The following is a 26,283-nucleotide window of genomic DNA, read 5'->3' as shown; positions in this document are numbered from 1 at the left end:
GGCTCTGTGTGGGCCAAGCATACTGCATCACTAACACTAGCTATCACTAGCTAACAGTGAAAAAATTGGCTAGGTAGCTAACGTGATTCTTCTTACAAAGTTAAAAAGCATTGGATTAATGTGAACATGGGCATCCACCATATTTTTTACACCAGCCTCGGCGCTATTCCTTTTAAATCTAAGTTCTGTGGTGAAGTGGGGGCTATGAAATAGATTATGCAACAATTTCGATGGAAACGTATTTATGCACAAATGTTGATATAATAACCATCACGTTGAAGTAAACTTGGTGTCGCGACGATATGTTACGTTGTACCACCACAACATGGAAAGGCATGAAGAGTTTTTAGGCAGATGAAATAAGTTATGATGAATGTCGTAACTTATTTAATAACCTCATAACTTATGGTGGTTAAGTGCACAGTGATGTGCTTCATGCAAATATCTAACAAATATCAAGGGTATTATTTGAATGCTGGGACATGATGATCGGTGCTTGGCTGCCAATTATCAAATAAAAAGGATCTTGCTTTTATCTCATCATGTAACATACCCTATTTCTTTATGCTGATTTTAGAATATTTGCATAAAAATCTGTTTGGATGGAAACCTAGCTCCTAAACAGTGGCGGCTCCTGAAAAAATTCTCAGGGGGGGCAATTTTTCTGATGATTTAGGTGACCTACACACATTTAAAAAAAGATATGTCCAGCAACAACATGAAGACAGGGGCAGCATATAAGTCAATACCAGAAGCATTTATTGACTGATCTCAAAAGTGTTGGCTTACCAGGGTTGGTGGAGCCCTCAGTTTCATCTTTGCCTCGCAAAGCTAACTCAAACACTCCGCAAAACTTCACACACTGGATTAGCCGGCTGAGGATGTGGCGGTTCTTGCTAATGTCGTAGTAAATATATTTGTTATAGTGAATATGGAATATGATATGTTGAGTAAAATGTTGTGCTAAGATCTATTTAGGTCAGGAGCTGGTTATAAGTTCTGTTCCTATCCAATAACAATGGACAAAAGGGTCCTATCTTGTCAGCCTTGTCAGCAGGTGGCCAAGGACAACACCCACGCCATAGGCCTCTCAGTTCTTCCAACTCACGAGTTCTTGCTCTGAGGACACACACACACACACACACAAACACACACACACACACATCATCACTGTTAAACACACACACACACACACACACACACACACACACACACACATCATCACTGTTAAACACACACACACACACACACACACAAAAATCCCCTCTCTTAGGCTGAACATTTGAAGACAGAGAACCCGACTCAGAGCCAATGCAACAGTGACAGTAGCCTGGAGGGGACCTCGCCCAACTCATCAGGACCAATCAGAAGATCAGAACTACTAGATTCAACCTACTTCATTTATTGCATAAAATGTCTGCACACAATGTTTCGGGGCTCTCTTCAGATAATAATAATAATAATAATAATATGCCATTTAGCAGACGCTTTTATCCAAAGCGACTTACAGTCATGCGTGCATACATTTTTGTGTATGGGTGGTCCCGGGGATCGAACCCACTACCTTGGCGTTACAAGCACCGTGCTCTACCAGCTGAGCTACAGAAAGTGGATACTCATGGATGCGCATCGCAATTGTAAAATGTCAACACAATTGGAGACACCACGTCATTTTTGGAGACATGTTATTGACAGTAAACTATTGTAGATGCGACTGCTAACTAAATAAAACATTTTAGCTGGCTAGCTAATCATCTTAGCTAAATGTGGGGCAAACAATTCAGTTATTTACCGTTAATTTGAGGGATTGGGGTGAAAGAAATCGAGTTACATAGTGATACTTTACGATATACTGTATTGACAATATCGCAATATTTTAGCGCTAGTTGGCTGTACCTGCACCAAAACACCATTATTGTTCCTTCATAGCTTGTTCTCAATCTTTTCACATTGGGAGCCAATTTGTTTTCAGCACTTTTATTTCCATGACTGATCAAAACTCGTTCTCATGGCTTTCTGATCCCTCTGCAACAGACATATGGTGCGCAATAAAATCACAGTATCGAATCGCAATACGTATAGAATCATGAGACTCGCAATGCATATATCTTATCGTGAGGTTCCTGGCAATTCCCAGCCCAAGTTCATTTGCCACAACAAATCTCTTCGCTAGCAAACGCGATGTCTTCTCCAAAACGGCAATGTGTCTCCAGCAATGTTTACTTTTTTGACGTTCTATGGCATCTCCACTTTCCAAGCATATATGACCACATGTAATATTTTGGTAAGTGATGCAAATAGTGAACTATGTAGGGCCAGGATGTAAAATATATGTAGCTGCAGCAATTTCTCTTATCTGATATGGTAAGTAATGGGGCTTAATGTATAGCTCCCTAAGAGTTTGACGAACGGGTCCGTGCACGCGATTCCAGATATCTTTACCTCTGAATAAACTGCCTTTATTATACCATATCCACCCTGTCCAAAGTCTCTACTTGGTCTCAGTTCTCCAGTAAACTTGTGATTATCAACACTAACCTCATCGTTGTGGCGGCGGACAGCTAGCCTGTATCCCTCATCCAGTTGAGTGGCAATGTTATTTTTTCGTTCGTACCAATTTTGGGAAAATCCTCGGGTGTAGGACTTTCCGCCTTTAGTAGAAACCTGTTGAATTATTAAATTTGGTCTGGGAGGTCCTAATTGTTTCGTTGCCAATTTATCTTCATTTGTTCGCCGACAAAAAGGAACTTCTTTCAAAGACACAATCCGCTCTTTTCTTAGTTACGTTCATGGTTACGTTACGTATGACGAAAGCGCGTAAGTGCAAGCCCTCAGACACCCATAGAGATTGTATTGAAAGCTCTGAAATTTGAAAAAAATAGATTTTACATGGGAGTCTATGACAGACTTCTGGGCGATTTTCAACCTGACTGAAATCGCCCCAAAAGGGGGGGGAGCCATTTGAAGCACGACTTTAGCCTGATTGGACATTACAACACTGATAACTACTGTTGCCGTGATATAATTGATTAGAAAAAAAATCCCTTCCTTTTCCCGTTTGGCAGTGCGTCGCCCATATCGCCCTATTGAACACACCGCCCCTGCTCCTAAAACTAAAACTGAAACGAAATAATATCAAAATGAAATAGAAATATATTTATACAACTTACTGCATCACTAACACTAGCTATCACTAGCTAACAGTGAAAAAATTGGCTAGGTAGCTAACGTGATTCTTCTTACAAAGTTAAAAAGCATTGGATTAATGTGAACATGGGCATCCACCATATTTTTTACACCAGCCTCGGCGCTATTCCTTTTAAATCTAAGTTCTGTGGTGAAGTGGGGGCTATGAAATAGATTATGCAACAATTTCGATGGAAACGTATTTATGCACAAATGTTGATATAATAACCATCACGTTGAAGTAAACTTGGTGTCGCGACGATATGTTACGTTGTACCACCACAACATGGAAAGGCATGAAGAGTTTTTAGGCAGATGAAATAAGTTATGATGAATGTCGTAACTTATTTAATAACCTCATAACTTATGGTGGTTAAGTGCACAGTGATGTGCTTCATGCAAATATCTAACAAATATCAAGGGTATTATTTGAATGCTGGGACATGATGATCGGTGCTTGGCTGCCAAGTGGTACTGCATCACTAACACTAGCTATCACTAGCTAACAGTGAAAACATTGGCTAGGTAGCTAACGTGATTCTTCTTACAAAGTTAAAAAGCATTGGATTAATGTGAACATGGGCATCCACCATATTTTTTACACCAGCCTCGGCGCTATTCCTTTTAAATCTAAGTTCTGTGGTGAAGTGGGGGCTATGAAATAGATTATGCAACAATTTCGATGGAAACGTATTTATGCACAAATGTTGATATAATAACCATCACGTTGAAGTAAACTTGGTGTCGCGACGATATGTTACGTTGTACCACCACAACATGGAAAGGCATGAAGAGTTTTTAGGCAGATGAAATAAGTTATGATGAATGTCGTAACTTATTTAATAACCTCATAACTTATGGTGGTTAAGTGCACAGTGATGTGCTTCATGCAAATATCTAACAAATATCAAGGGTATTATTTGAATGCTGGGACATGATGATCGGTGCTTGGCTGCCAATTATCAAATAAAAAGGATCTTGCTTTTATCTCATCATGTAACATACCCTATTTCTTTATGCTGATTTTAGAATATTTGCATAAAAATCTGTTTGGATGGAAACCTAGCTCCTAAAACTAAAACTGAAACGAAATAATATCAAAATGAAATAGAAATATATTTATACAACTTAAACTAAATAAAAACTAGCAAATCAGGTCTGAAAACGAACAGAAACTAAACAGAATTTCAAATAAAAATCGAAAAAACGAATAGAAATAAAAACGAATATAAAAACACAAAATGATAATAACCTTGCTACACACCCACAAACACGTCTAGTGTATCACGCTGCAGAATGTTGGGCTGTCCTGTTGATGTTGACCCACCAGTAAGACCAGGCAGCTTTTGGAGAGGAGAGGGAAGTTTCCAAGGTTTTATATGACTTTAGTGCTCCTGGAAACCCCTCTGGCAACACACAGCCATGGTGAAAAGGCTGATAATTTGTGACCACAGCGGCAACCACAAAATATCTTGTGAATGATTCCAACCTGGCAGTTAGAGTGAGTTTGTTGTACACACACACACACACGTACGTACACACTTTGGCTCACACACGTGAACACACACACACACACACACACACACACAGATTAGAGTCATTTATGAGTAGTGTTATTCAAAGAGGGAAAATTAATGGAGCTTCAGGGGGAGTTAAACCATAGAGATGTGGGAGAGTTGAAACCTTGTTTGAGGAGGGTCCAGATAACTGAACTCAAGGTTGTGGTAAAAGCCTTGGATGTCTTCTCAGTACGGTCAGATTGAGCTCTTAGAACTTTTAGAAATAATAATTCATATTTTCAGCTGGCCATTCCATTAGTGGATGTGTTTATTACTTAGTCCTTTGATATAAATTGAATGATTACACATCATAACAGTTCTCTGTTGATCTGATTTGTCTCAGTGATGTACACTGTACTTAGTAAAGGTTACAGGATAAAAACGCACTCCTCATACTCTATGCCTGTATAAATATGTTGTACTGTTCTGACCCGAAGGGTGATCTTCATCTATTATTTTTATGGTACTTATACACTGAATGTACAAAACATTAAGAACACCTTCTTAACATTGAGTCCCCCGCTTCCCCCCCTTCTTGCCCTCAGAAGAGCCTCAGTTCGTCGGGGCGTGGACTCTACAAGGTGTCGAAAGCGTTCCACATGCATGCTAGCCCATGTTGACTCCAATGCTTCCCACAGTTGTCCAGTTGGCTGGATGTCCTTTGGGTGGTGGAACATTCTTGATACACAGGGGAAACTGTTGAGCGTGAAAAACCCAGCTACCATACCCCATTCAAAGGCACTTAAGTATTTTGTCTTGCCAATTCACCCTCTGAATGGCACACACAAAATCCATGTCTCAATTGTCTCAATGCTTCTTTAATCTGTCTCCTCCCCTTCATCTACACTGATTTAAGTGGATTTAACAAGTGACATCAATAAGGGATCATAGCTTTCACCTGTATTCACCTGGTCAGTCTATGTCATGGAAAGAGCAGGTGTTCCTAATGTTTTGTGCACTCAGTGTATATACTTTAATATATTTTTATAGACCACATTATGTTATTTATAAAGTCTTCATCTAGAGTTGGATGTCCACTCACATAAATAATTCCAATGTAGTTGTGATTAATGTATTTGAAATATTTCTCACTATTATCTCTCTACCTCTCCCTGTCTCTTTGGCTATCTTTGCTCTAATCATTGCCAAGAGAAGACTTTGGCCCTGTCCTCCGTTTTAATATACCTACTTTTGTATTGGTTTATGTATAAAGCAAGAGCCATTAAATACTGATGTCCACATCTAATTTTCCCTCTCTCTCTCTATCTTCCTCTTTCTCCCCCTCTCACTCGCTCTCTTTCCCTCCCATTAAATGCTCCCATTAAAATGTCCATATCTTATTCTTTCTCATCCCCCCCTCCTCACATCCCAGCTCTCTTCTTGCATCTGGAGGCTCCTATGAACAACATCACCACGTCTCTGGGCCAGACGGCAGAGCTGCTGTGTCGTGTGTCCGGTAACCCCACTCCCACGGTGCGCTGGCTGAAGAATGACGCCCCCGTGGTCCAGGAGCCTCGCCGGATCTCCTACCGACCAACGGCCTACGGCTCCCGCCTCCGCATCCGTAACCTGGACACCACAGACACAGGCTACTTCCAGTGTGTGGCCACTAACAGCTACGGCACCGTCTCCACCACCGGAGTACTCTTCGTCAAGTTTGGTAAGACTAATAGAACGAGGCTTTGAGATTGTTATGAAGTGTTTAGAAGTCCCCAATGAAGCAGCTATTAATGACATCAATCAAACCAAGCAATTTCATGCATTTAGACTGATTATCTAAAGCTACGTGTCTGTCTGGTCGATCTAATCAATGCATGTTCAAAGTAGTTAGGAGAGAGGTCAGAGTTGACTGTCTACTTTGATAGCATGAGCTTAGTGTAGATCTGTTCTGCTAAAGCTGCCTGTGGTTGGGGCCAGAGCTAGGCCTGAGCTCTGGCAGCACGCATGGCTCTGGCAGCTATTGAGAAGAGGTCTGGTAGCAATTGTTACCCCTGTTGTTTAAATCATCCCTGTCTTCTATTCCAGATCCACTCCCTACACCAATGCCAGGAAGGCCCTATCCGTAAGTCAAATTTTTTCTGTCCATACATCCATAATTTAATTTTTTTACTAACCACAACCCAACACTGGCTCCTGTTACAAACAGAGAGAGGAAGAAAGATACAAACTTTTCAAGAAATGAAGGAGATGATAGCTAATCCTTAAGGTGAAAGAATGATGGGAAAGGTTGTGTAATAAAGTGATGAGTTAATAGTCGTGAAAGGAGAAGTGTTTCAATGATGGCTGGCCAAGGCTTTCACGCCAGTCACATACTTTATGGATCTCTTATAGACTTCAGAGCTTGACGGAGGAAAGCTTGCCGATTTTTGGCTGAATCACCGACAGGTCAGGTTCTCTTAGAGTGTGAACTCTTCTCAAACCTCTAAAGATGATGCTGCTTCAAGTAGATGTATGATTTGAGTGTGCCTCTTGTGTCAGATAGATTGAGTGTAAATAGAGAGAGGTGGAGTAGAGACAGCTCAGGGTACAGTAGAGTGAGAACAGGCATCTTATCACCAGATCTCATCACTCTACCGGACTGTACTGTACTCCACTCTACTGTATTCTACTGTACTGTATTCTACTGTACTGTACTCTACTGTACTCTACTCCACGCTACTGTACTGTACTGTACTGTACTGTACTGTACTGTACTGTACTCCACTCTACTGTATTCTACTGTACTGTATTCTACTGTACTGTACTCTACTGTACTGTACTCTACTCTACTGTACTCTACTCCACGCTACTGTACTGTACTGTACTTTACTGTATTCTACTGTACTGTACTGTACTGTACTCTACTGTACTATACTGCACTGTACTGTACTGTACTGTACTGTACTGTACTCTACTCCACTCTACTGTACTGTACTCTACTGTACTGTACTCTACGCCATTCTTCTTTACTCTACTGTACTCTACTCTACCCTACTGTACTCTACTGTACTGTACTGGAGCTTCTGTTCCTCTTATTCATCCAGACCAGACCAGCATCTGGCCCTTTTATAGAGCCAAGATAGTGTTTGACCAAGATAGTATTTATCTGCTTCCAATCAAGATCACTTGACAGAATAGAGATTGTCATCACCTGGTCTTGTTGTACTGCAAGTTTAATCTAGCATCTTTGTGTTGTATGCTGCTTGCCTCTGCTAGCATGTGTTAGCACGTTATCTAGCCCATCTCTGCTAGCATGTGTTAGCACGTTATCAAGCCTATCTCTGCTAGTATGTGTTAGCACGTTATCTAGCCTATCTCTGCTAGCATGTGTTAGCACATTATCAAGCCTATCACTGCTAGCATGTGTTAGCATGTTATCAAGCCTATCTCTGCTAGTATGTGTTAGCCCGTTATCAAGTCTATCTCTGCTAGTATGTGTTAGCATGTTATCAAGCCTATCTCTGCTAGTATGTGTTAGCATGTTATCAAGCCTATCTCTGCTAGTATGTGTTAGCCTGTTATCAAGCCTATCTCTGCTAGTATGTGTTAGCACATTATCAAGCCTATCTCTGCTGGCATGTGTTAGTACGTTATCAAGCCTATCTCTGCTAGTACAGTCGTGGTCAAAAGTTTTGAGAATAACACAAGTATTGGTCTTCACAAAGTTCACTGCTTCAGTGTTATGAGATATTTTTGTCAGATGTTACTATGGTATACTGAAGTATAATTACAAGCATTCCATAAGTGTCAAAGGCTTTTATTGAAAATGTATGCACTGGATAAGAGCGTCTGCTAAATGACTAAAATGTAAATGTAATTGACAATTACATTAAGTTCATGCAAAGAGTCAATATTTGCAGTGTTGACGCTTCTTTTTCAAGACCTCTGCAATCAGCCCTGGCATGCTGTCAATTAACTTCTGGGCCACATCCTGACTGATGGCAGCCCATTCTTGCATAATCAATGCTTGGAGTTTGTCAGAATTTGTGGGTTTTTGTTTGTCCACCCGTCTCTTGAGGATCGACCACAAGTTCTCAATGGGATTAAGGTCTGGGGAGTTTCCTGGCCATGGACCCAAAATGTCGATGTTTTGTTCCTGAGCCACTTAGTTATCACTTTTGCCTCATGGCAAGCTGCTCCATCATGCTGGAAAAGGCATTGGTCGTCACCAAACTGTTCTTGGATGGTTGGGAGAAGTTGCTCTCGGAGGATGTGTTGGTTCCATTCTTTATTCATGGCTGTGTTCTTAGGCAAAATTGTGAGTGAGCCCACTCCCTTGGCTGAGAAGCAACCCCACACATGAATGGTCTCAGGATGCTTTACTGTTGGCATGACACTTTAGGAGACGGTCCTGGCGCTTGCTGGACTTTCTTGGGCGCCCTGACGCCTTCTTCACAACAATTGAACCTCTCTCCTTGAAGTTGATTTAGGTGCAATCTTACTAGCAGCAATATCCTTGCCTGTGAAGCCCTTTTTGTGCAAAGCAATGATGACGACACGTGTTTCCTTGCATGTAACCATGGTTAACAGAGGAAGAACAATGATTTCAAGCACCACCCTCCTTTTAAAGCTTCCAGTCTGTTATTCTAACTCAATCAGCATGACAGAGTGATCTCCAGCCTTGTCCTCATCAACACTCTCACCTGTGTTAACGAGAGAATCACTGACATGATGTCAGCTGGTCCTTTTGTGGCAGGGCTGAAATGCAGTGGAAATGTTTTTGGGGGATTAAGTACATTTTCATGGCAAAGAGGGATTTTGCAATTAATTGCAATTCATGTGATCACTCTTCATGACATTCTGGAGTATATGCAAATTGCCATAATCAAAACTGAGGCAGCAGACTTTGTGAAAATTAGTATTTGTGTCATTCTCAAAACTTTTGACCACGACTGTATGTGCTCAGTTAATTTCACCATCCCCAGCCGGTGTTTCATAGCACCAGGACATGGCAATGTGGGCAGTTGATAATCTCAAATCTAGTGTCTGTCTGGGGCTTAGTTCCAATCCTCCCTTCTGGTCTTTTCTATATCCTCCTTTCTCTCCTCCTCCTCCTCCTGCTCCTCCTGCTCCTCCTCCTGCTCCTCCTCCTCTCCCTCCTCCTCCTCCTGCTCCTCCTCCTCTCCCTCCTCCTCCTCCTCCTGCTCCTCTCCCTCCTCCTCCTCCTCCTCCTCCTCTCCCTCCTCCTCCTCCTGCTCCTCTCCCTCCTCCTCCTCCTCCTCCTCTTCCTCCTCTTCTTCCTCCTCCTCCTGCTCCTCCTCTCTCCCTCCTCATCCTCCCCTTCCATGGTGTACTTTCATCCTGGTTCACTAGGCTGTGTCAGGACCCTCTGAACTATCTTTGTGTCCTTAGCTTATTTCAACACTTTCTCCTGTGGACTGTCCTGTGATGTGGATATGGAGTGAGAGTGTATTTACTCAATGGTTTATTAACTGGCAAACATATACAGAGGTTCAATGTAGTTTGTTTTGTCAAGTAAATTGAATTGTCGATGTTTGCTTTAGAGCTCTCTGAAGTTGTATAGGAGAAATGTGCATGTTGTTTTCTAAAGAGCTTCAATCTCTTTGGTTCCAAGGAAGGGGATTTTTCCTCAATGACAACATCAAGGCAGCAAGCCATATTCCACACACACACATACCTCCACACAAACACACACACACACACACACACACACACACACACACACACACACACACACACACACACACACACACATACACACACACACACACACACACACACACATACAGTACATGGTCTCACACATCTATTTCTGCCATACAATTTGTTTTATTTACATGTTGCTGAAATATCCTGCAAAACATTCTTCACATATTATAGACGACCTAGAGAGAGTTGGGTGAAGTGTATTTTCTCCCTCACAGCCCCTCTCTCAGAGACTCAGCCAACTCTCCCCTCTGGCCACACACCAGAGCATGTTAATGTTGATTGAAGTCCACAGGACCTGCCTCTGTGCATAGGCTACAATCAGCTGGCCGGCCCAGGTGGCAGTGCAGGATAAATCTGGACTCATTTGGTTTAAACACAGTCATTATGGCCTTTCATTAAATCACACAGCACAGGGCCTCTTTTGACTGGGGCCAGGGGCTGGGGATGAGCCTTGTTGGTCGTCATTAGTGTCATCGTCAGCTGATTAGCTGTCAGAGGGGCGGCAGGGCAGACCTACATTAGGGAGATGGGGTCAACTAATGGTGGCATGTGGCGGCCTCTGAGGTTGTTTTGGTATTTTCCATTGATGTGCCAAAACGTCAGTCATGGTTGTGGAGGTGGACTGGGTAGAGAAGCACCTGGTTTAGCTGGAGTAAGACTGACTGAGGCTCCTGGTTGTTGCGTTTGTGGTCAGGGAAAAGATGTACAGTTTTCCCATAGGGTTTGCGGTTTGGTTTTCTCCCTGTAGGTTTTTAGTGGTCACTGATGGGGGTTCTAGGTCTTTGCCCAGTGGTTTTTCTGTATGTATACGCTGGTCTGGTGGGGTTTAGATGGTGGACACTAATGTATGTAATATTTATGCCCTGGCCTTGATCTGTCAAGTAGGCCAGCCACAGACGGACAGACCCAGAGCCCAGAGCCCACAGCTCTTCAGCCCAGAGCCCACAGCTCTTCAGCCCAGAGCCCACAGCTCTTCAGCCCACAGCCCAGAGGCCAGCCGTCCCTGTGTACATTACGCTGTGGCTTTGACCAGACCAGACCTGACCTCAGCTCAGCCACAGCTGGACATATCATGGAGAGAAGGAGGGGTGGGTGATGGAGGGGTGGGGGAGAGACAGTTAGAGGAAGTGAGAGGTGAGAGTGAGCTAAATAATCAGATAGAGATACAAACAGACGGAGAGAAAGTCAGGAAAGAGAGAGAGGATAAGGAATAGAGGGGAGATGGACAGGGGCTGGAACATTTTAGTCCTGCTCTCAATATTATTGTAATTAGTTGGGTGAACATCCAAACATGGAACCCTGAGGGTCAACACACACAGACCCTGGGGTCAACACACACACACACCCTGGGGTCAACACTATGCTTTTGTGTGGCTTAGGACAGGGGTTCTCAAACTTTTTGAGGCAGTGGCCCCCTTCATAATCAGAACACATCTCGAGTGAGATAAAAAATAATTACATACACAGAGTTTTACTATGACTTTGGCAGTCCAGACAAACTATGTCTTGGGCCATGGAAGGAAAACATTTAGCAACATTTTCAGAGCTAAAATGTTGCTGTTTTCAAGCTAGTTTCCTGCAGTTCTACACATTTTGTCATGGGGCAGAGAGACTTTTTGTTGTTGTAGTTTTAAAGCTAATATCCTGCAATTCTACACATTTGCCATGAGGCAGAGAGAAAATATTTCAGTTCTAAAGCTTAAATTACAGTATTGAGTTAAAAAATGTATAATTGGTGGAGTACTGTGGAGACCAATATCCCTGTGAGCCTCCCTGGCCCATGTTGCACAGGCTTAAGAACATTAATTGTAGATTAAAGGAGCTATATGTAATATTTTTGCATTGTAATTTCAGAAAATGTCCGTAATATATCTACAGTAATAGTGGAATGATAGTGTTTCACAATATCCCCCCCCCCCCACAATATTGGGCCCACACAAAATTGCATTCTAATGGTGCAACCTACTTATTGGTCACCAAAATACTGACCGTCTCCGTCTCTTGTTGTCACGTTGACTGGGGCCAGCAAATCTCTTGTTGTCAAATTGACAAGGGCCAACAAATCTCTTGTTGTCAAATTGACTGTGGCCAGCAAATCTCTTGTTGTCAAATTGACTAGGGCCAGCAAATCGCTTGTTCTCAAATGGACTGGGGCCAGCAACTCTCTTGTTGTTAAATTGACTAGGGCCAGCAAATCTCTTGTTGTCAAATTAACTGGGGCTGAAATATTTCTACTGTACATGTTTGACGATTGCCCTTTGCTGGCCCTAGTCAATTTGGCAACAAGAGATGGTCTTTTGTTGACCAATAAGAAGGCTGCACCATTAGAATTTTGTGTGTGGCCAATAAAACAACAAAACCATATTGTGAAACACTATCATTCCACTATTACTGTAGATATATTACGGACAATTTCTGAAATTACAATGCAAAAATATTACATATAGCTCCTTTAATACACCCTCTAAACATATTAATCTGTCCGTGTCCATCTGTATGTTTGCCCCTCATCTGCCTCATCTGCTCTCAGTGAGCCTTGCCTTTCTGCCTGCCTGCCTGCCTGCCCCATGTAACATGGTGTTAGAGCTGTTCATTCACAGCTTTTAATAACCACTCAATGTTTTCTCTGCTTATTCTTTTACGTGAGTTCCTTTACAGGGACCACCTGGAATCTGCAGTAACATAATCCTTGGGATGAGGTATAGTAAGGGGGGGGGGGGGGGGGGGGGTTAGAGGGGGGACAATGACGCCCGTTGTGGCGGCGACTGGTTGTCAGTCATGTTGGCGGCTGGCCTCACACCTCTCTCCTCCTTTGCCCTCCCTCCCTCGTTCCCTCCCTAGCTCCCTCCCTCCCTCCCTAGCTCCCTCTCTCCTCAGAGATGTTTTCACAGGCCAGAACAAACACACGAGGGGGAAAAATGTCTCTGCGTCCAAAATTATCTGGAGTAGCGAGCAGCCTCCTTACCCCAACCACCCCTCCCTCTTCAGGAAAAGAGAGAGGGAGAGAGAGAGGGAGATAGAGAGAGAGAGGAAAAAACAAAACAAAAAAAAAACAGTGTTAGTGGGAGATGGAAGATGGTGGGTGCCATTAACACTTGGTTGTGTGTGCTCTTTGATCGTGGCCTTGGGTCGCAGTATTCACCTCAGATTAGGACTGAGAGATCCAAGATTTAACTCTGAACAGACAGAGATCGTACACTTAATACTTAATAGAAGGTCGTCTGGTCTCCACAAGTAAGGCTGAAAGAGTGGAGACTAGAGCCCAAAGAACATCGGGTAGAGAGGGGGAGGGGTGGGAGACATGGAGAGAGAACAAGAGAAAGAGTATGTTCATGCTTTCATTCTGTCTTCCTGATGTTTAGGACATGCTGTAAATACAACCACAAAGGCCTCAGAGAACAAGCCTCATTCATGAAATTGACCCAAATTAATAATGTGTGAAACTGTAGCCATAGTTTTTACATTATCAACAGAGCATCAGTTGAATGTAAAGCAACCAGATTTCTGGTCTGAGATTTTCCTCTTAAGATACAGGGTGATGTATACAGCCTTGAGTTGGCTGGTACGTATTAATATATGAAACGTGGTGAGCAGCCTTTCTACAAGCATGTATCTCCTGTACAGACCAAAAGCCTGGCGTCTACGCCTGTGTTTATAATACGGTGTTGTCTGCTGTTAAAAAAAATTATTAATACCACTGCAGTTTTGCTGTCAGACCTGTTTAACTTTCCCAAAGCTTTCTCCCTCTCGACTAGAGCAGGACTTTTCTCTCAGCGCTGAAACAAGCAATTCCCCCTCTTCCCTTCAATCCCTTCACCAACCCCACTCGTCTCTTATGATAGGATAAGAGAGAGGGGTTTTAACGAAGACCAGATCCCCTTCTCTCCTATCTCTCTCTCCTCTCTCTGTCTATATCTTTCTATCTCTTGCTCCCGATGTCTCTCTTTCCATCTCCTTGCTGATATCTGTCTGTCTGATTCTGCTTCCCCCATCTTTCCCCCCAAACTCAAATTTGCCGATCCTACTCCTCTCGCTCTCTCTCTCACTCTCTCTCAATTAAATTACATTTAAGGGCTTTATTGGCATGGGAAACAGATGTTTACATTGCCAAAGCAAGTGAAACAGATAGTAAACAAATATAATAATATTTAAAACAATAAAAAACATTACGCTGTATTCCAAAGGAATATTGTTGTAACGATGTGCAAATAGTTAAAGTACAAAAGGGAAAATAAATAAACATAAATATGGGTTATATTTACAATGGTTGTTGTTCTTCACTGGTTGCCCTTTTCTTGTGGCAACAGGTCACAAATCTTGCTGCTGTGATGGCACACTGTGGTATTTCACCCAATAGATATGGGAGTTTATCCAAATTGGATTTATCCAAATTGGGTCTTTGTAATCTGAGGGAAATATGTGTCTCTAATATGGTCATACATTTGGCAGGAGGTTAGGAAGTTCAGCTCAGTTTCCACCTCATTTTGTGGCCAGTGTGCACATAGATTGTCTTCTCTTGAGAGCCAGGTCTGCCTACGGCGGCCTTTCTCAATAGCAAGGCTATGCTCACTCAGTCTGTACATAGTCAAAGCTTTCCTTAATTTTGGGTCAGTCACAGTGGTCAGGTATTCTGCCACTGTGTACTCTCTGTTTAGGGCCAAATAGCATTATAGTTTGCTCTGTTATTTTGTTAATTCTTTCCAATGTGTCAAGTAATTATCTTTTTGTTTTCTCATGATTTGGTTGGGTCTAATTGTGTTGTTGTCCTGGGGCTCTGTGGGGCCTGTTTGTGTTTGTTTTGGGGACTCTTCTCCAGCCTCATCTCTCTGTAGTTGATGGCTTTGTTATGGAAGATTTGGGAATCACTTCCTTTTGGTGGTGTAGAATTTAACGGCTCTTTTCTGGATTTTGTTCATTAGCAGGTATCGGCCTAATTCTGCATGGCATGCATTATTTGGTGTTTTACGTTGTACACGGAGGACATTTTTGCTGAATTCTGCATGCAGAGTCTCAATTTGGTGTTTGTCCCATTTTGTGAATTCTTGGTTGGTGAGCGGACCCCAGACCTCACAACCATAAAGGGCAATGGGTTCTATAACTGGGATTAAGAATTAAAATATAGGACAAAACACACATCACGACAAGAGAGAAACCACAACACTACATAAAGAGAGACCTAAGACAACAACATAGCATGGCAGCAACACATGACAACACAGCATGGTAGCAACACCACATGACAACAACATGGTAGCAACACAACATGGCAGCAGCACAACATGGTAGCAGCACAAAACATGGTACGAACATTATTGGGCACAGACAACAGAACAAAGGCAAGAAGGTGGAGACAACAACACATCACGTGGACCAACCACAGCTGTCAGTAAGAGTGTCCATGATTGAGTCTTTGAATGAAGATATGGAGATAAAACTGTCCAGTTTGAGTGTTTTTTGCAGCTCATTCCAGTCGCTAGCTGCAGCGAACTGAAAAGGGGAGCGACCCAGGGATGTGTGTGCTTTGGGGACCTTTAACAGAATGTGACTGGCAGAACGGGTGTTGTATGTGGAGGATGAGGGCTGCAGTAGTTATCTCAGATAGGGGGGAGTGAGGCCTAAGAGGGTTTTATAAATAAGCATCAACCAGTGGGTCTTGCGATGGGTATACAGAGATGACCAGTTTACAGAGGAGTATAGAGTGCAGTGATGTGTCCTATAAGGAGCATTGGTGGTAAATCTGATGGTCGAATTGTAAAGAACATCTAGCCGCTCGAGTCAATTAGTTAGTTAGTAAAATGTTAAAGTGATACTGATTACAGTTTGGGTGTTCATTACACCTATTCACACCTCAGTGCCAGTGTCAACAGCCCTGTGTGTTACAGCTGATGCCACCCACCAGCCTTGATATATACTGTTTTATATTAACTACAGCACTTTTTATAGAAATAACCCTTATGTACCAAGGGCCTGGTTACAGTAACGTGTGTGTGTGTGTGTGTGTGTGTGTGTGTGTGTGTGTGTGTGTGTGTGTGTGTGCGAGTGTGTGTGTGTGTTCAGACTCTTGGTGTAAACTCATGAGGAATGTAGTCTCTCAGAGGGTAGAAAAAAACAAAAGGCTTCTCGACAGACTGTTTTTTTTTCCTTCCTTAGCGTTTCACATCCGGTGCAGACTGAGGTTTTTCTCCAGTGTGACCCCAGTGTAATAAACACAACAGCACGCACACACACATTCACATAAACATGCACGCACACACACACACACACACACTTTCTCTCTTTCTCTCCCACACACACACACACACTCGCTCCCCACAGATTTACATGTTCAGCTAAGCCCTCGGAGGGGCTCAATTGCCTCCTTGTTATGGATCCTTTCTAACTAAGTGTTGATTGATTGGGGATCAGGGTCCTACTATGGCCCACTAGGGGATGGCCCTTTGACACAGTCTCTATGGTCATAGCACTGTTTGAAACTGGAGCCCTATACTACCTACCACCACGCAAGCTAAATACTTCGGAGCCTAACCACCATGCAGATACAGAAATACTTCTGCTAAATAGGCCTCTTCTTTAGTCAGGGCAGGGGATATACAGTTGAAGTCGGACATTTACATACACCTTAGCCAAATACAACTCAGTTTTTCACAATTCCTGACATTTAATCCTAGTAAAAATTCCCTGTCTTAGGTGAGTTAGGATCACCACTTTATTTTAAGAATGTGAAATGTCAGAATAATAGTAGAGAGAATGATTTATTTCAGCTTTTATTTCTTTCATCACATTCCCAGTGGGTCAGAAGTTTACATACACTCAATTAGTATTTGGTAGCATTGCCTTTAAATTGTTTAACTTGGGTCAAACGTTTCGGGTAGCCTTCCACAAGCTTCCCACAATAAGTTGGGTGAATTTTGGCCCATTCCTCCTGACAGAGCTGGTGTAACTGAGTCAGGTTTGTAGGCCTCCTTGCTCGCACACGCTTTTTCAGTTCTTCACACAAATGTTCTATAGGATTGAGGTCAGGGCTTTGTGATGGCCACTCCAATACCTTGACTTTGTTGTCCTTAAGCCATTTTGCCACAACTTGGAATTATGCTTGGGGTCATTGTCCATTTGGAAGACCCATTTGCGACCCATCTTTAACTTCCTGACTAATGTCTTGAGATGTTGCTTCAATATATCCACATAATTTTCCTTCCTCATGATGCCATCTATTTTGTGAAGTGCACCAGTCCCTCCTGCAGCAAAGCACCCCCACAGCATGATGCTGCCACCCCCATGCTTCACGGTTGGGATGGTGTTCTTCGGCTTGCAAGCAACCTCCTTTTTCCTCCAAACATAACGATGGTCATTATGGCCAAACAGTTATATTTTTGTTTCATCAGACCAGAGGACATTTCTCCAAAAAGTACGATCTCTGTCCCCATGTGCAGTTGCAAACCGTAGTCTGGCTTTTTTATGGCGGTTTTGGAGCAGTGGCTTCTTCCTTGCTGAGCGGCCTTTCAGGTTATGTCGATATAGGACTCGTTTTACTGTGGATATAGATACTTTTGTACCTGTTTTCTCCAGCATCTTCACAAGGTCCTTTGCTGTTGTTCTGGGATTGATTTGCACTTTTCGCACCAAAGTACGTTCATCTCTAGGAGACAGAACGCATCTCCTTCCTGAGCGGTATTTACATTTTTACATTTTAGTCATTTATCAGACGCTCTTATCCAGAGTGACTTACAGTTAGTGAGTGCATAAATGTTTTCATACTGGCCCCGTAGGAATCAAACCCACAACCCTGGCGTTGCAAGCACCATGCTCTACCAACTGAGCTACACGGTATGACAGCTGTGTGGTCCCATGGTGTTTATACTTGCGTACTATTGTTTGTACAGATGAACGTGGTACCTTCAGGCGTTTGGAAATTGCTCCCAAGGATGAACCAGACATGTGGAGGTCTACAATTTTTTTCTGAGGTCTTGGCTGATTTCTTTTGATTTTCCCATGATGTCTAGCAAAGAGGCTCTGAGTTTGAAGGTAGGCCTTGAAATACATCCACAGGTACACCTCCAATTGACTCAAATGATGTCAATTAGCCTATCAGAAGCTTCTAAAGCCATGACATCATTTTCTGGAATTTTCAAAGCTGTTTAAAGGCACAGTCAACTTAGTGTATGTAAACTTCTGACCCACTGGAATTGTGATACAGTGAATTATAAGTGATATAATCTCTGTAAACAATTGTTGGAAAAATTACTTGTGTCATGCACAAAGTAGATGTCCTAACCGACTTGCCAAAACTATAGTTTGTTAACAAGAAATTTGTGGAGTGGTTGAAAAACAAGTTTTAATGACTCCAACCTAAGTGTATGTAAACTTCCGACTTCAACTGTAAATGTAAGAAACCTCCCTGAATCCCATTACCTCCAACCTCAACCCTGCAATCATGCAACCCTACTACGTAGATCCACTAAAACACTACCTCTCTCTCTCTCTCTCTCTCTCTCTCTCTCTCTCTCTCTCTCTCTTCCCCTCTCTCTCTCTCTCTCTCTCTCTCTCTCTCTCTCTCTCTCTCTCTCTCTCTCTCTCTCTCTCTCCCTCTCTCTCTCTCTCTCTCTCTCTCTCTCTCTCTCTCTCTCTCTCTCTCTCTCTCTCTCTCTCTCTCTCTCTCTCTCTCTCTCTCTCTCTCTCTCTCTCTCTCTCTCTCTCTCTCTCTCTCTCTCTCTCTCTCTCTCTCTCTCTCTCTCTCTCTCTCTTACCCTACAAGCTGTCCCTCTGTATGGAAGTTATTCTTATCTTACCCTCTTCCAATCACCCTAGAAACACACTTTCTATCACTCCATTACCTCTCTCTCCCCCTCTCCCCAGTAGACAAGCCTATATTGTTCAGGCAGTGTGAGGGGCAGCCTGGTCAGGACCTCAGGGACCCCAGTTCCAGACAGATCATCTGAGAAGGGAGGGAGGGGCCATGGCTAGGGCACTTCCTGTTTCCTGTTCCCAGCTGCTCTTGCAGGAGTCTGTCTGAAGTTTGTCTGAGGTCTCCACTGGCAGGTCTGGCGCAGGTCTGGCTGATAAAGTTTGTGGTTTGTATAAATCATGTCTGTTCCCAATGGGGATGCAGTGGTTTAGACTTTTCCCCACTCCTACACATACCCACAGACACTCTGACTCTCACACCCACAGACAAACTCACACACACACACACACACACACATGCGCGCACACACACACACACATACACAGACACAGACACACTCACACACACACTCACAGACACACTCACACACACTCAGCGGTCTTGCTTCTCTAGCAGTAAGGTGTCCCTCGCTGAGGGTTCAGAGGGTTGAGGGTCGTTGTATGAGGGTCGTTCTATAAGGGGTTAAGGGTCGTTGTATGTGTGTGTGTGTGTGTGGTGTGTGTGTGTGTGTGTGTATGTGACAGCCCCACAGTTAAGGAGGCCAGGGTTGAATAGAGGGACATTTGGAGGTGGGTAACCCTCTGGGCAGCCACCCCTCATGAATAAGCCTGTTTCGCAGACTCCAAAAACTAACGTAGCCGATACCTCCGTTAACCATGAACAAAAGGTTTTATCTGGCTTTGACCCTCTCATTCTGGCTCCTATTCCACAATAGTGCTCTCTCTCTCTGAGCCTCTGAGCTTTTAAGATTATTCTTACTCACATTTCACAACTCCATCCACTTCAGCCACAATATGTCCTTACTTTCTCTGTTGTGCTATTGAATGAAACAGCTCCTCTGGTTCTAGTAAAGAGCCAGTCTGGATGTGTCCTAGAGTGGTGTAACAGAACTCTGTCACAGTGGAAGGTCCTTTCAGAAGGTTCTAATGTAGAGCTGACATCTAGTGTCTCCATACTAAAGGTTGTGGCATGGAGTACTGTATGTTCCCTCAAGAGCCTTGCCCATGGATTTCCATGGTCATCATGTCTTTGTAGCTCTAATTTTGTTGCATTAACATAAGGGATGTTATGGTATTCTCAAACATCTGGAAATAGTTGAATAGGTATTTTCACCACAGGTCTGTCTGAACACAATGGGATTCTTTGTCATGTAGGACAACAGCAGGACAAAGGTAGTGCACTCTGACTCTAAAGGGGTACAAAACAACAGCAGGGCGAAGATGGTACCCTCTACACTGTAAATGGTGAATGCAGTGAACCCACAGGTGAGTGTGTGTATACTGGCATGGGCCCAGGCCAGACATGATGCCTGACTCTGGGTGGGTGGGCTCCTGCTCCCTCCTGACTCTCTACCTGTTGCCTTACGGAAATGTATGCACCCACTACTGTAAGTCGCTCTGAATAAGAGTATCTGCTGAACGACAAAACATTGTTTTTTATTATTAGAGGGATCAGATGACAGACCTGAGAGAGAGAGAGAGAGAGAGAGAGAGAGAGAGAGAGAGAGAGAGAGAGAGAGAGAGAGAGAGAGAGAGAGAGAGAGAGAGAGAGAGAGAGAACAACACAAAGAGTTATCTATCCAAAACGGAGGATAAACCACTTCTCCATACTTTTTGGCCCTATATCAAAGAACAAACAGCAAAAACATATACTTGATCAAATACAAATCTTACATTGAATGAACTACAGGACAAAATACAAACCCTCTAACCCAAAAAGGCCTGTGGTGTTGATGGTATCCTAAATGAAATTATAAAATATACAGACTACAAACTCCAATTGGCTATACTTAAACTCTTTAACATCATCCTTAGCTCTGGCATCTTCCCCAATATTTGGAACCAAGGACTGATCACCCCAATCCACAAAAGTGGAGACAAATTTGACCCCAATAACTACTGTGGGATATGCATCAACAGCAACCTTGGGAAAATCCTCTGCATTATCATTAACAGCAGACTCGTACACTTCCTCAGTGAAAACAATATACTGAGCAAATGTCAAATTTGATTTTTACCAAATTACCGTACGAAAGACCACGTATTCACCCTGCACACCCTAATTGACAAACAAACAAACCAAAACAAAAACGCTTTTGACTCAATTTGGCATGAGGGTCTGCCAACCAAGAATTCACAAAATGGAACAAACACCAAATTGAGACTCTGCATGCAGAATTCTGCTAAAATATCCTCAGTGTACAATGTAAAATAATGCATGCAGAGCAGAATTAGGCTGATACCCGCTAGTTATCAAAATCCAGAAAAGAGCCATTAAATTCTACAACCACCTAAAAGGAAGCGATTCCCAAACCTTCCATAACAAAGCATTCACCTGCAGAGAGATGAGGCTGGAGAAGAGTCCCTTAAGCAAGCTGGTCCTGGGGCTCTGTTCACAAACACAAACAGACCCCACAGAGCCCCAGGACAGTAACCCAATTAGACCCAATCAAATCATGAGAAAACAAAAAGAGAATTACTTGACACATTGGAAAGAATTAACAGAAAAACAGAGCAAACTATAATGCTATTTGGCCCTAAACAGAGAGTACACAGTGGAAGAATACCTGACCACTTTGACTGACCCAAACTTAAGGAAAGCTTTGACTATGTACAGACTCAGTGAGCATAGCCTTGCTATTGAGAAAGGCCGCCGTAGGCAGACCTGGCTCTCAAGAGAAGACATGCTATGTGCACACTGCCCACAAAATGAGGTGGAAACTGAGCTGCACTTCCTAACCTCCTGCCAAATGTATGACCTTATTAGAGACACATATTTCCCTCAGGTTACACAGACCCACAAAGAATTTGAAAACAAATCCAATTTTGATAAACTCCCATATCTATTGAGTGTAATTCCACAGTGTGCCATCACAGCAGCAAGATTTGTGACCTGTTGCCACAAGAAAAGGGCAACCAGTGAATAACAAACACCATTGTAAATACAACCCATATTTATGTTTATTTATTTTCCTATTTGTACTTTAACTATTTGCACATTGTTACAACACTGTATATATACATAATATGACATTTGAAATGTCTTTATTCTTTTGAAACTTCTGAGTGTAATGTTTACTGTTAATATTTATTGTTTATTTCACTTTTGTTTACTATCTACTTCACTTGCTTTGGCAATGTTAACACACGTTTCCCATGCCAATAAAGCCCTTAAATTGAATTGAATTGAATTGAGAGACAGAGGAAGAGAGAGAGAGAGAGAGAGAGAGAGAGAGAGAGAGAGAGAGAGAGACAGAGGAAGAGAGACAGAGAGGGAGAGAGAGCGAAGGAAAGAGAAAGAAAGAGAAGGAGGGAAGATTTAGTCAACATCAGAGACACAAGCGAGGTTGAGACAACTGATTCAATGCTGAGCTATACTGCTGTGGACTCATCTGAGATCATCTGCCATCTTTTAATTTTTCTCTTTGTTATGCCAGTATTATAATACTTTGACATCACTGGGTTATTGAGGTCGTACCCATGAATCAAGAGGATACAGTAGATGTCTGTGGTTTGGTTTATCTTCTCCAGATGTTCTGATAAACAGGGATGTATTCAGTCGTGATCAGTGTTAATTCAGATAGGATGTGTTCTGTAGACTAAAGCTAGCCTTTAGGCTGGATACATACAGACAGAGCAGCCAAGATTATTTAACTTAGCTAAACCTCAGGCCCCAAAGTGTCTTTCAGGCCAGCCCCTGTCTCCCCTCTTACCCTCACTCCCTCCCTCTTTCTCCCTCACTCCCTCCCTTTCTCTCCTCTCACCCTCCCTCTCTCCATTTAACCCCCTTGAGTTTTCCGTGTTCAAAGCCAGTCTGCCAAGGCCTTCAACAGAGTTCTGAGAGCAGTAACTGTAAATATGAATGAAAGCTCTGAGAGGTTCTTTCTCTGCCCTATTTTTAGGTTTCTGTCTTTTCGTTCTTTTTAATGACGACAGTTAATATTCTGTTCATTTTGCAAACCTTTCTTTCTCCCCCGTAGACAAATCTTAAGGTCAAAGAACTACTGTAGGACCCAGACACAACATTATATGTCCATGAAAGACAGTTACAAAGTCTTAGACCCCAGAAAAAGGCCTTTCTCTTTCTCCGACAGACAGTTTGGCCGAAAGGGGATGATTTATACAGACGGACCGCTCCAAGGCCGATACAGTGTTTTCCTTCCCCGTGATCTATGCCTTGAGAGAGTGACTGCTAATGGCTCTTGTTAAGGATGAACTCCTCTAGCCAAAGAAGTCACGCTTCATGTTTAACATGCGTCTTCTTGTTCTCTAAGTACCCGCCTCACTGCCTTGTCGAGCCAAACATGTGTTCTCATGTTCCTGTATGTACACGTCTTTTGTCTGTGATCTGTGATCTACTACACGTTGGGGTGTAAATCAACCAGTTGAATAGAGGGACATGTATAGCTGTCATTCTTACAGTACCTGGGTTGCTCTCGGCGATTCCTTTCTTCCCCTTCTTGTTGATCAGTTTTTCCTACTTTTCCTGTTATTACTCCCCAACAGTTTATATGTGATGTTTTGGTTCCTAGCTAAAGGACAGGGAGAGTAGGTTGGAATGAGAAGCAGGCGGTTAGTTTGGCATGACAGACCCAGGGCCCTTCATGATGAGCCCTAACAACGGTGTTTGTTTTAGAGGCTAGCGCTCCAGTCTACCACACCACCTGGGAGGATTCTACAGAGGCTTTTGTTTTAGAGGCTAGCGCTCCAGTCTACCACACCACCTGGGGGGACTCTACAGAGGCTTTTGTTTTAGAGGCTAGCGCTCCAGTCTACCACACCACCTGGGAGGATTCTACAGAGGCTTTTGTTTTAGAGGCTAGCGCTCCAGTCTACCACACCGCCTGGGAGGATTCTACAGAGGCTTTTGTTTTAGAGGCTAGCGCTCCAGTCTACAACACCGCCTGGGAGGATTCTACAGAGGCTTTTGTTTTAGAGGCTAGCGCTCCAGTCTACAACACCGCCTGGGAGGATTCTACAGTCTTTCGAGCCCTCCCTCCTTTTCTTCCACTCTCTCATCTTTATCTATCTTACGTCCTCCCTGCTTCTCTCTGCCAGCTCTGTTTGTTTTTGAGGGATCTGTATACATGACGGGTCAGTGGACACAAAAACAAACCCACTCTGTTTTCTTGAAGTACCTCTCTCTTTTTCCCTCTCTCTTTTTCCCTCTCTCTTTTTCCCTCTCTCTTTTTCCCTCTCTCTTTTTCCCTCTCTCTCTCTCTCTCTCTCTCTCTCTCTCTCTCTCTCTCTCTCTCTCTCTCTCTCTCTCTCTCTCTCTCTCTCTCTCTCTCTCTCTCTCTCCCCCTCCCTCCCTCCCTCCCTCCCTGAGTTGTGATGGACTCCTACCAGTCTGACCCTCAGCTCCCTGTGTTTAGTAAATCAGTGAGCTTAGCGTCTGTAAACATGACCAGGATTTGTGTATGGAGCCCTAGTGCTCTTTTGACTTCCCCTCTGACTCTCAAAACTTTCCCCAACATTTTTTTTATTTTCTAAAATCTCAGCTAAAGAATTCCAGGTTGGTGGATTCCGTTGCAGATCTGCATCTTATTCCTTGCTGATTCCTCCAACCGGGATGTGATGTCACTAGGTCAGAGGTCACAGTGAAGAGTGATGGGATTGGGGTGGGTCTCTGTCTCTCTCCACGTCCTAATCCTTTCCTGTCCCTGAGGACTGAGAAGGGGAGGGTTGAGGAAGCACTAGTCTTACTTGATCTGATTGACATACTACTATCTCCATACCTGCTGTGATGACTACTGTAATGTTGATGGACATGTGTCCATTACTTCCTCTTTCATCTATTTTCTGTCCCTCTCCTATCGCTCCCTCCTTTTCTCTCTGCTTCCTCTTAACTCTCTCATAGGGGAAAGCAGCAGTAAGTCCCTTTCTCTCTCTTCCCCTGTTCCCCTGCTCTGCGACAGAGGCCTGTATTGTTCCAGTCAGGGTAACATGAGGACTCATGAGGGACCCTTTCTCCATTGTGTTCTAATGGAGTCCCTCAGTGGCCCTGCTCTCTATCTGTTCTCTATGTGGTCACGGGCCACTGGGACCCACAGACCCGGCCGACCCCAGCCGCTGGCGGCCATTTTGTTTCCATTGTCACTGAGCTATCATTACCCTGGCATCCACACATACAGTTCAGATGTCTTCATGGGGTTTGGCCCTCACGTCTGTCTGGCTTATCTTGTTTAATGTGACCTGCTCACAACAACACCGCAGCCGTACACATGAGATTTGTGCAATGTTTTTTATTGTTTATGGCACCGAAAAATACAACACCAGACATATAAAGCATATTGCATTAAGAAAAAAGGAACACACACAATCTTAATATGGAAGATAATGATAAACAGACCTGTTTTTCTCTGTCTCGATCTTCTTCTCAAACATTAAAAGCTTTGGTTTGAGTTGGAAACCCAGTCACTCGAGGAGAAGAGTCGTCTCGACTGTCCATTCTCTCTCTCTCTCTCTCTCTCTCTCTCTCTCTCTCTCTCTCTCTCTCTCTCTCTCTCTCTCTCTCTCTCTCTCTCTCTCTCTCTCTCTTTCTCTCTCTCTCTCTCTCTCTCTCTCTCTCTCAGTGGTTCTTTCATTTGGGGCTTGGAGAAGCTTGGAGAGACTTGTAGAGGTTTGGAGAGGCTGGTTTGGAGAGGAGAGTAGAGTAGAGGAGAGGTTTGGTGAGGAGAGATTTGGAGAGGAGAGGTTTGGAGAGGAGAGGTTTGGAGAGTAGAGGAGAGGAGAGATTTGGAGAGGTTTAGAAAGGAGAGGAGAGGAGAGATTTGGAGAAGAGAGGTTTGGAGAGGAGAGGTTTGGAGAGGAGAGGAGAGGAGAGATTTGGAGAGGTTTAGAAAGGAGAGGAGAGGTTTGGAGAGTAGATGAGAGGAGAGGTTTGGAGAGGTTTAGAAAGGAGAGGAGAGGTTTGGAGAGTAGATGAGAGGAGAGGTTTGGAGATGAGAGGAGAGCAGAGCAGAGGTTTGGAGAGGAGAGCAGAGGA

General features: G+C 43.4%; 1 protein-coding gene across 2 annotated transcripts in view; it reads left to right on the top strand.

Annotated features, from left to right (window-relative positions):
- The window catches only part of ror1 (receptor tyrosine kinase-like orphan receptor 1), a gene marked incomplete at both ends in the record, with an annotated part of 226,718 nt that overhangs the window by 173,675 nt on the left and 26,760 nt on the right, over positions 1-26,283 (top strand). For both annotated transcript variants that reach the window (XM_084163580.1, XM_084163581.1), the window contains 2 exons: positions 6,118-6,405; positions 6,771-6,807. In XM_084163580.1, the coding sequence (XP_084019706.1) occupies positions 6,118-6,405; positions 6,771-6,807 (325 nt within the window). The remainder of the gene's footprint in view (positions 1-6,117; positions 6,406-6,770; positions 6,808-26,283) is intronic.

This window comes from Coregonus lavaretus, assembly GCF_964263955.1.
Source record: "Coregonus lavaretus genome assembly, chromosome: 6".
NCBI lineage: Eukaryota > Metazoa > Chordata > Actinopteri > Salmoniformes > Salmonidae > Coregonus > Coregonus lavaretus.
Note: the sequence above shows the minus strand (reverse complement) of the source record. Positions and strands in the feature narration are given on the sequence as shown.